This window comes from Ostrea edulis, chromosome 10, assembly GCF_947568905.1.
Source record: "Ostrea edulis chromosome 10, xbOstEdul1.1, whole genome shotgun sequence".
Lineage (NCBI taxonomy): Eukaryota > Metazoa > Mollusca > Bivalvia > Ostreida > Ostreidae > Ostrea > Ostrea edulis.
Window position 1 is genome coordinate 30168474 of NC_079173.1, and position 11882 is coordinate 30180355.

At 35.9% G+C, this 11882-nt stretch overlaps 1 protein-coding gene across 1 annotated transcript; it reads right to left on the minus strand.

Moving 5' to 3' along the window:
* Positions 1-1847: 1847 nt before the first annotated feature.
* Positions 1848-11882, minus strand: LOC125665743 (pancreatic lipase-related protein 2-like). Its single transcript, XM_048898554.2, has 7 exons — positions 11490-11882; positions 7663-7837; positions 7001-7311; positions 6046-6277; positions 5240-5350; positions 3468-3590; positions 1848-2211 (listed from the first exon to the last, which is right to left on the minus strand). Exons 2-7 carry the CDS (start codon positions 7706-7708, stop codon positions 2012-2014), a joined length of 1023 nt encoding a protein of 340 aa, XP_048754511.2. The 5' UTR covers positions 7709-7837; positions 11490-11882; the 3' UTR covers positions 1848-2011.

Consider the following 11882-nt stretch of genomic DNA (forward strand, 5'->3'; position numbering starts at 1 on the left):
GAAGTTTAATTACAACCCGATAGGCCGTAAAGTGATGTAAAGTCGGAAGGAGTACACGTATGATTGTAAAGTCTGAAAATTATTAACTATATGGATCTATGACTCTTGGGTAAGTAGACCTTTTTTGTCACCTTTACCACCCCGGTAGTATATTACTATCCGTCATCGTCTGTCGTGATTTAGGCCTAACAACTGAACAATTTTGACTTATTCTTGATAACTACCATTTCAATTCTTTTTAATTTGGTAACATGTGAGGAACATCCTTTTGGAGAAGAACACAAATGGTAAATTTCAGGACTCCTGCGCGCTCGGGGCCATAAAAGCGGGGCAAAATATTCAACTTTTCTAAAACGGCACATCTATGGTGGAGTTCGAGTGCCAACTATAGTCACAAAAGTAAAACTATAGTTCACCCGAACGTGCTCTAGTTTGCCGGAAATGAACGAGTCTAGTCGAAAATCACTAACTATTCTATCATGTACTAGCGGTCTAGTTCAAAGATGGCGGACAAAGTGTGAAAAGTAGTTTGAGAACGTTAGCAGATTAAATTTTGAGGAATATATGACAGAAATCACAAAGAGGTGCATGTTTTCAGTTATTTTAGTCGATTTTACTCATATAGGTTCATGCTTTACAATCTAATCTTGACCAAAGCATGGTAAAATGCAACAATCGATATCGAAGTCAGTCGTTCTCCACTTGGAAAGCGAGCGTAATAAATGCAATTAACAAAAACTATTCTAAATTAAATGATTCATAATTTTGGGAAAATTTTCGATCCCGAAAAATATGGTTATCGAGAAACAAGCTGTAGCTAGTAGATTTATGCTGGTAATTCTGTGATTCTTCAACGCCATCATCGAAAACTACATTGCAAAATTGACAATTCCACAACTAATTTGTTGCAGACAGCCATATTGTTATTTCTGAACTTAATTAAACTTCGTTCGCGTGCACTAGTTGACTAAACATGCGTAAACTAAACTTCCGCACTAGACTATAGTCCACCTATAACAAAACCTAATTGGATAACGATGTAGAGCAGTAAAACCTCTACCAAAATTGTAAATTTATGATCCTCAGGGTAGAGGTTCCAGCTCCAAGGCAGGATCAAACTTGGCATAAAGTACAGTGACCATTTACAAGCATAAATATGTGCGATTTTTCATAAACGAGTGAATTGGTCAGTTAATGGTTATTTCCATGGGAGTGACCACTGGGATTCATAACCCACTAACTTTAAACTTTTGGAGAAAAGCGGTCTCTTAATTGTAAATTAACAGGAAGTGATATTCTGAAATAATCACTGCAGTTAAGGTTAAAAGATTGATTTATCTTGCTTTTACGTCTCGCTCGAAAAATTTTCACTCATATGGAGACGTCACCAATATCGGTGAAGGGCTTCGAATTTAGGCCTATGCTTGGCACTTACGGCCATTGAGCAGTGAGGGTTCTTTAGCGTGGCACACCTACTGTGACACGGGACATCCATTTTTAAGGTCATCTTCGAGGACCCGTCACATTCACACCTGATGCCGAGCATTTGGCGATGGAACTGTCACTACCTGTTTTAACGACTTAGGTCTGTCGCGGCCAGGATTCGAACCCCGGCCTTTCGCATGCGGGGTGAATGCTTAAAAGTTTGAAAATACACGTCTGAATGCAATGTTTTTTGATTGTGCCGGCAACATGAATGCGATTAACCCAGTATGCTAACTACACACGACACATAAAATGTGTGTGTGTGGGGGGGGGGGGGGGGGGGGGGAGCCCTGTTCTTCGGCGACCCCTCAGTTTATCTATGTTGTTTTGTATGGTCAATATCTACCAAACAATAAACATGCTGTGTTTCAATTTCTTTATGAAAAGACAAGTACATGTAGATCATATTTTGTTTGTTGTTGAATCAGTGAAATTACAGGTACAGTCTTTAGCAAAGAAGAATATTTTTTACTGTATATATTGTATATAATGAGCCCTACACCCTCAGAACAATGCAGGCTTTCATTTAGCCTTGACAAAACGGCGAGGCAGAGTTTGTAGTCAAGTGGTAACGTCCTCGGACCCTGCGGTTGACATTCAAACCCATTCGTGTACACTTAATGTCACAAGACGTACAGCAGGAGGTGAAGGGACAGGATGATCGGACAGACTCTGTGAACAGGAGGATGGCCCTCATGTGGCTGCAAGCAATGTCCTCCGACAGGCCTTAAAAATACAAAGGTTAAAGTTCAACCGCAAGCAACGTTCTCCGACAGGCCTTACAAATACAAAGGTTAAAATTCAACCGCAGGCGATGTCCTCCGACAGGCCTTAAAAATACGAAGGTTAAAATTCAACCGCAAGCTATGTCCTTCAACAGGCCTTAAAAATACAAAGGTTAAAATTCAACCGCAAGCAATGTCCTTCAACAGGCCTTAAAAATACAAAGGTTAAAATTCAACCGCAAGCAATGTCCTCCGATAGACCTTATAAAATACAAAGGTTAAAATTCAACCGTAAAATACATGGGTTAGAATTCAAACGGCTTCGTCTTTGAGCTAAAATACATGACTTTGTACATATAATCATGATAATACCTGTATAAGTTTATGAACTTGTGCAGTTTGCGAGAAGTTGAACAAAATTAAGGCCATTATGATATTTAAAAAATTCTCATTCAACACTGCACTGTTTATCAATAGGCCGATATATCATGTAATCCTGAAGATAAACATCGCTATAGAATGAGCTGGTATCAGATGGGGCGAGGATCAAAAGGCGCGGATTGATCCTTATCTGCTCAAAAATGTGTTATTTTGTTTGACGCCTCATTAAGATACACATTTGTCATATTTAGAAAACTAAGTTGTTTTCTCATGATGTGTTTTCCTATTTTGTGTTTAATATTAGTAAATTGATCATGACCATCTCATGAACTATGGTCGACCCTCAATTTAAAGTGGTCTGTCTCAATTCTAGTTTACCGGTAATGATAATAATTGTTAAAAAATATAGAGCTTTCCCAGCTGATGGAAAACATCTTATCAAATGGTTTAGGGATGAATAATGAAAGTGTTTAGTGTATTTTTGATAAACGAAATAACATGATATCCATTAACCTTTCACCTGTGTAGAACATGTCGGGTTTCCTTTTAAATCTATCCACTAACTAGTGTACATAATGTATTGAATAAGTTTTCTAAGTTACTAGAACTTGTAAGTAATCCCCGTGTATATTTAACATTTGTCCTTTTTCTGCAAATAAACATATCTAAAAGGATATTCACGAGATAAATTCAATGTCCTGCTTCACAAAGAGAAATTTGAGCTTTCCATTAAAGCCTACAATGGATTCTATGCATTCCGATTTATCAATGAATCAATACGAACAATTTTCCTAACGGCTATATTGAATAGATCTTTCAAATTTGATGATTATCAATGATGACAGATAAAGACATCATTGTCTTCACATTGCTTACTTTCTAGATCTCCAGTGACTAGGTCCTTGAGGGCCCCCATGGTGTCTGTATGACAGGCAGGTTGGTGCTTCCCATTGTTAGGGTAGAAATCAATATGTCCGACGGGTTGAATAATTCCAAACCCTAATAATATCAGAGTGTGAAATTAATGATATCAGAGTATGGAGTTAATGATATCAGAGTATAAGGGTTATGATATTAGAGTATGAGGGTTATGATATCAGATTATGAGGGTTATGACATCAGAGTATGAGGGTCATGATATTAGAGTGTGAGGGTTATGATATCAGAGTATGGGTTTATGATATTAGATTATGAGGGTTATGATATTAGAGTATGAGGGTTATGATATCATAGTATGAGGGTTATGATATCAGAGTATGAGGGTTATGATATCAGAGTATGAAGGTTATATTTTAGAGTATGAGGGTTATGATATCAGAGTATGAGGATTATGATATCAGAGTATGAGGGTTATGATATCAGAGTATGATGATTATGGTATCAGAGTATGAGAGTTATGATATTAGAGTATGAGTTATGATATGAGAGTTATGATATCAGAGTATGAGGGTTATGATATCAGAGTATGAGAGTTACATGTATGATATTATAGTATGAGAGTTATAATATTATAGTATGAGGGTTATGATATTATAGTATGAGGGTTATGATATTAGAGTATGAGAGTTATGATATCAGAGTATGAGGGTTATGATATCAGAGTATGAGGGTTATGATATCAGAGTATGAGGGTTATGATATGAGAGTATGAGAGTTATGATATCAGAGTATGAGGGTTATGATATTTGAGGTATGAAATGACACGATGGTAGTCATATGATGAGACGACGGTTTGATTAGCCGTGTACAGAAATGTAATAGGTAAAAATTAAATGGCGATTTGTCGTATCATTTTTAATTTTGCATTGAATAAATTCCAATACAAATAGCACATATTTTAAAAGAAAATATACCGTTAAGGTTGATCGATCCTCATGTGATGTCATAGGTTTTTACAAAAATCTTAATAAATTAAACTTTGCGCATGTTAGAAATATATCTTTCTGAGGAATTTTATTCACTAGATATAATAAAAAATCTGGTAAACTATTTATACTGAAAAAGTTTACATTTTTCATAGATAATCAATTATTTATGATCAAGCTAATTTTGTCAAGGGCAATAACTCGTATGCTGGAATTTCCTCTACTTGATGATGTCTATTATACATTGGTTTACCTAGTATCCGCAATTAATCTATACATATTTATGAATTAACCAGTTTTTTAAAACTGTTGATATTTAAATTTTGTCATTTCAACAAGTTTTTATCTATGTTTATTATTCTGTTTAACGAAAATATGTGATTTTCTGATGTTGATGTATACTTCTGTTTTTGTATGTCTGACATCTTTAAAAAGTTGGCAACATATATATTTTCTTTGGTTATTAATTATATTAAACTATATTGAGTGGAAATCAATACAGTGTTTCCACTTTTAACCATTAATATTGATAAGTCACATGAGGATGGAGCTACCTTAAGGAAACAATGAAACATGACTGTGTACCGGTAAATGCCAACTACATGTAACTCAAAATTTGTAAGTAAAATTCGGAATAGTTAGATGAGTCATCACCAACGAAACTTGGAAACAGTATATTAACGGTACTATCGTTAAGATATACCGACTATTAATTTCATTTGAATATTGCAGTTTCAATCAAGAAAGCGATGCAAGGTTAAAGAAATGTAAACGCATTCATACCAAAATACTTCCTGCCGTCGGTGTGTATCACATCCACAAAGATAGCATCCGACGGATCTAAACGGACAGCGGGATCCTCGTCCTCAAAGTAAGGCGACGCCGGATCTAAGCCTGTGTAGAGAGATAATATGGAAATAAAAAAAATCATACATGAGAATCATTTAAATTAATACAGGTAACATTGATTCCGTTTAGAGTGGTCCTATTACAGAGTGAATGACTATGAACACACCGGTAGGGAAGAGGGAGGGGGACGGACGGACGGTACACGTAGATTAGAGAGGAAAAGGGGGGAGGCTGGAGGAATGGAGAGGGAAAGGAAGGGAAAGTGGGAGGAGAAAGAGAGAATAAAGAGGGAGAAAATGGGGAGGAAGGGGTGGGGAGAAGGAAGGAAAGGGGCGGGGAGAGGGGAGGAGGGATGAGTGGAACCTCTTTATTCACTACCAGTACCTCCATCCCCTCTCCTTGGCAGATCAAGTGAAATGAAATTTCGAATATCAAATTTGATGTACAACAAAAACCCGATACCGTATGATGAAGTAATAATGCGTAATACCATTTACAGGTAATGACTTGTGCGAGTCATTTGGATTCATATTAATTCTTTTAAAAAATGCACAAAACGACCTTTACTAACCCTTTAAAATTTGACAGTCAATTATTTCAAACTATGATTTCAACAGTTTTCTGTATTTTCGCAGGGTCTTTGGACGGTCAGATTAAACCAAAACCACAATTATGATTGGCTCCTATTGATATCATTGATAACGGTAAGCTGAAAGAAGCGCAACAATTATAAGACATACCTGTTATGCGACCTATCCCTCTCTCTCTCCTCCCAACATACCCGCAGGTATGGGCTCCCAGACTGTGGCCAATCATATGGACATCCTGGTAAGAGAGAGACTGTCCGTCCTTCAGAGCTTTCAGCATGTTCGCCGTCACTGCACCCACCACCCTAATGTTAGCAGCGGCTTTGATGTACATTACATCGTTTGCTCCGGGCGACCAGTCCACCATAATGACGTTGTAGTCGAACTATTGGGATAAAACAACCGGAAGTCAAACAATAATAAACAACCGGAAGTCAAACTATTAGCATATAGTACCAGAAGTAATGATATTTAGAATAAAAGAACCGGAAGTCTTTACAACCTATCATTGGGTCAAATGCTGTCTGACGTTTTCATACCGATTGTTAAGCCGTTCTTGGCACACCGATTTTGACTGCGGATAACTCCGTTTACCTGATCAGGATATAGGGCTCACGGCGGGTGTGACCGGTCAACAGGGGATGTTTACTCCTCCTAGGCACCTGATCCCACCTCTGGTATGTCCGGGGGTCCGTGTTTGTTCAACTATCTATTTGTATTGCTTATAGGAGTTACAGTTGTATGAGATTGATCACTGTTCGTTATTTTCACCTTGCATTTTGATTTCGAATCGGCATATCAATGAAAATGGATATTCTTAATAGATAAAACGTCGTCAAATATCTAAATGTCGAGTTGAAGGCTACAGCAAGATAATTTTCTTTCTCATGTAGAAACATTTTAATAAATTCTGCCTGTAAGAATCGGGGGGGGGGGGGGTCATTTTATCTCTTCTAAGACACCGAAAAGTTCAATTCAGTCTACGTTTTAAAATTTTCAGCGTTCTTACGGTGTAAATATTTTTTTTTTTTATTTCTTTTTTTTTTTTTTTTTTTTTACATATTTAGTTATTGAAATTCGTTTTATTCACAGATCTATATAACAATACCTTTGACAAGAACGCAGATTTCATGTCCATAAGGCGACCATCCTTTGAAAATGACGAAAATCCATGAATAATAAATATTGTCTTTCTTTTTGAATCGAACTTTGACTTTGATACGGTATCGCTGTTGTAAGGAAGGAGCTCCTCGGCATGGTTCCGGGTTTCTCGGGTATAGAGGAAAAATCGAGGCTTTACTGATGCCGGAGAGTCGGGTAAGAATTTCTTCCCGAGGATACTGAGGTTGTCAAAGGGTGCCTTATCATCAAAGCATCCAATATTCTCGTAACACTTTTCTCTTTTTATAAGCCACCAAGCTATCATAATGATAATAATACATGTAATACTAAACAATGCGACAGAAATAATAATCGAATTATATTCGGTAGAAGAAGCAATTACTCTCGGATTTAGCATTATTACATTTTCTAATAATCATTAATGTTGTAATTTTCTTTTCCAATGAAATTGACATCGGTAACTTATAACCTTTATAATTATGATATATTATGGAGTTTTACAAAAATACGATATCTGAGTTTTCAATGAAGTTACACAGTCCAGCAAAATTGTCAAATGATAGCAATAAATGCAGCATTTATCACATTAAAAATTATCCTTAGCGAACATAAAAAATAAATATATTTACCAATTCAAGTTTTTCATACCTTGAGAGGCCCAAATTATTGAAAGAAAAAATGTTTGAAAAAGCATGGTCAAGTTTTCCGAGCGCTTTGTCACCGGATTGAACGTGTCTGATTGATCAGCACACCAGCCGCGTGTGTTCAAAGACCATCCACGGGTTTATACTTCAATCATTTCATCGAATCATTAGAGCGCACCCTTTTAAAAAAGACAAAAAAATATGTAAGTACACGTTTAAGGTAAAACTATGATTCTTTGATAATATGCAATCTGTGTACAGGGACCATTAATGACATAAAATCAACTACATTTAATGATACACATTGCATTAAAAATGCATTTGCGTTCGATAATTAATGCAAAATATTTTATCATTGATGATGCACCATCGTAACGGTCACCATTAATGATAAAATCGTCCGATAAGGAAAAACAATTTCATTAGAGGACAGAGAATCGTCTATAAAAATAGAATCTGCAAAATATGCAAAAATCTCGCCCACTAATGAAAAAAAAAAAAATCGAGTTTAATAATTAATGAACGACACAACTATTTCCTAAATATGATTTGATTAGTGGTTATGAATATACGTTTCTTCCCTAGTAAACACAAACACATATAATTCGTTAATGTGGCAGTTTTTACAAATTCATTTTATATTATGAATGGTTGCATTTTCTTTTGTTTTTGTTATACGTATATGTAGCAAACTCGCGTATATGGAATATACCTTTTATGGATATATATATATTTTTAAAATTAAATCAGAAAAGTTATTGTAGGTTAACATATATTTTGAACACAATTTTTCCTTCTATCAGTAAAACTAAATGGCCGTAGTTTCGGAGGTGTGTTTTCCCACCTCTCAACAGAGAAGAGTGCGGTGACATTTCGCTTATGAATGATGTAAACTAGGACCAATATTTTACTGTGCCGAAATGTTAATATTTTATGTTAACGAAAATAGAATAACAGTTACGGGTTGATGGTATGGTCCCAGCTTTTTTAATTAATCGCATGTAAGACTTCACTGTGAAAGAATTCTAAGACAATGAAACTGCATTCTGTGCGGTTTTTATACCCTCGCAGTACATGTACATTAGGGATATAGTAGCCGGTCCGTTCGTGTGTAATAGTGAGCTTGTTGACGCTCTACAAGCCATAACATTTTGCTCGATTTTATTCAATACTTCACATATAACTTTGTTAAATGTATCAAAACAGAAAGAACCCCGGGTTAAGATTACTACGGGACTTCACATCAAAAGCTTGTAGACATACTAGTACATTGCGCGGGGATACCTCACTTTGATGGAGAGAGAGAGAGAGAGAGAGAGAGAGAGAGAGAGAGAGATGTAATCTTCATTTGCACAGACGTGTAGTACTCTTAACCAAATGTTTCATAACCAATTGAACATCCTCACACATACTAAAGGGTTTGTGATGTCATAACCGCAAAAAGCCATTGACAAATGTCGCTATACAAATGTAGATCTATCATTCATTCAAAGGCGAGTTGGTCTAACCAATCAAAAAGTGACATTGATTATGCATCAAATCCTTGAAATACAATTCATTCTAAATTAAAAAAAATATCTACATCAATCTACAGATGTAACCGTTTAGTAATTAATATTTACGATTCCCGTGGGGATCCGGGTTAGAATAGGTCCGCAGTACCCCCTTGCTTGTCGTAAGATGCGACCTAAATGGGCGGTCCTTCGGATGAGACCGCAAAAACCGAGGTCCCGTGTGACAGCAGGTGTGGAACTTTTAAGATCCCTCCCTGCTTAAAGCCCGTAGGCGCCGAGCATAGGTCTAAATTTTGCAGCCCTTCACCGGCAATGGTGACGTTTCCATATCAGTGAGAGATTCTCGAGAGGGACGTTAAACAATATACAATCAGTCAATCCATATACGAAATAGGCATACATTGTATATGACTAGCCTCTAAAACTGAAGCTGTTTTTATTTGATTTAACGTCTAATTTTACACAGGGTATTCAATGGCGTTGTACATGTATAATATAAAAAGCTTTGAAAGAAAAAAAACAATACATGCAAACACACTCTACTTACACTAAACTAAAAAACATGTACATTAAAACTATCTAAACAAATGTGTCTTCAGTTTGGCTTTAAAAGAATCTAGAGATTTGGACTGTCTTATTTCAGCCGGTAAACTGTTCTACAGTCTCGGACCAATGGCTCCGAAACTTCTGTCACTGAAACTCTCAGAAGATTGATCGTAGCGTAACTCTAGATTTGGTACCCGTTTTGTTAAAAGTTCTGTTAGATACAATGGCGCTTCGCCCACATGACAATTATACATGAAAGTCAATAATTCAAATGATATCCTGGAATTGATAAGGTAACCAATGTAAGTCAATGAGAGCATCCCTAGAGCTGTCACATTTCTTACGATTTAATACCAGTTTCGCACCCATGTTTTGGGTTCTTTGCATTTTACATATTTCAGTCTGTGCTATTCCGCATAAAATCACATTGCAATAGTCCAAATGAGAAAGTACTAAAGATAAAACCAAAAATTTCTGTAGCTTCCTTTGTCAAAATTTTGCAAATATTTTTAATGCTAAGATAATTGATCATAGTTGTTCGGCATTTCCTCGTACACAAGAATTTTTTTTACTGAAATCTCTCGCAATGCACAGGCGCACAGTTTCTTCGAGGGAATCAAATCAAATGTGCTTATTTTGTCACCAAGATAAATAGAAGGCTCATGTCGAAGTGGTGGAAGACATTACAAATCCTGCAAAACATTTAAAAAAGAAAACGAATGCAACAACTATCTTTTGCTCAACTCATGTGTATAGTTGGGTGTGTTCTTTTATGTTATTCTATGGTTTTACTTGCAAAAAATAGCATACAGTGTCTTCAATATCAAGAATTTCATTTTGTTAACAAAGCAACATTTCTGTGATTGTTTGTGTGAATTTTTTTTTTTTTTTTTTTACTTTTTACGATAATAAAACAATGAGACTTAATTTTTCATCTCGATTTAATTTTTTCTATTCTGTGCGATATCTATACAAAGCAGTTCGTGATGTCTAATGGAAAATCGGACTGTTGAACCATGTTTTGTTGCAGATTTGGAGATAAGAGGCAATGGATGCCATATATGGTTTTGTAGATAAATTATCGTATTGCAAATAAACTCCTTATTAGGAAAACAATAATGGACATCGCAGAAATACATCTTTTATAGGAATCAATAGGTAGAATTCAAAGTATGGTTCGAAAAATTATTTGAAGAAATTGCTTTTTTCAATAGATAAATATACATATGTCTGATTATGTCTGATTAAAATCAAACCTCTTACTTCACTCGATATACGGACAACCGCTGCGTGATCGGACTGGTACATGTACATGAGAGTATGCGCTACGACGCTTTACGCTGGCATGCGCGTTAATTTGGTGCTAATGCTATGAAATTCAAGAATATCATTATCAAATATAAAATTCATCCACTAATGCATTTTGTAATTTTATCATTAGTGGAAGAAACTGCATATTTGCCAATTTCAATTTTTATCATTAATGGACGATTCGTCTGTCCTCGTACTGAAAAAAGAGGGGAAAAACCGTTTCTCATTAGCGAACGATTTATCATTAATGGTTATGATAGTGCATCATTAATGATATAAATTTTTACTTTAATTAACGAACGCAAATGCAAAATTTATAATTAGTGGAATTCATATCATTAATGGTTGCTACAAAAGTACATGTATAAGGACCTAGTTAAGCTTTGAAGTGATAAGTAATATAATTTCTTTATAACCGATCATATACCTTATATAGCTGTGTTACTTTCTTGCTACGTACCATGTAGGGATTGTGGTAGACTACTAGTTGTGGGGGAGGATTCGAAACCCAAATTTTCCATCAAGGCTCCACAACAAACCTCCGACGTTTCAAATGGGTACTGGTAGTGGCTGTTCCTTCGCGTAGTGCCCGACACAAGACCTGAAAGTCTTACCGACTTTCAAAACGGAAGACCCGTATCCCAATAAAGGCGTTGGACCCAGGTGTGGGTCTAAATTTGTGGCACTTCGCCTAATGGTAGAGGCGTCTCTATATAAGCTGAAATTTTTCGAATAGGACGTTCAACATGAAACAAACAGACGTATCGTGTAAACCACAACAACTAATTATTGCTGATCAATGAACAATGGATTTCATAAAACAAGTCAAATCTGTATGGATTTTCCAAATATT

Coding starts and splice junctions, on each gene's coding strand:
- LOC125665743 (XM_048898554.2), bottom strand. CDS start 7,708: ATGCTTTTTCAAACATTTTTTCTTTCAATAATTTGGGCCTCTCAAG. Junction 6,278..7,000: donor AATCTGCGTTCTTGTCAAAG/GTATTGTTATAT, acceptor TTATCCCAATAG/TTCGACTACAACGTCATTAT. Junction 5,351..6,045: donor AGGGATAGGTCGCATAACAG/GTATGTCTTATA, acceptor CTCTCTACACAG/GCTTAGATCCGGCGTCGCCT.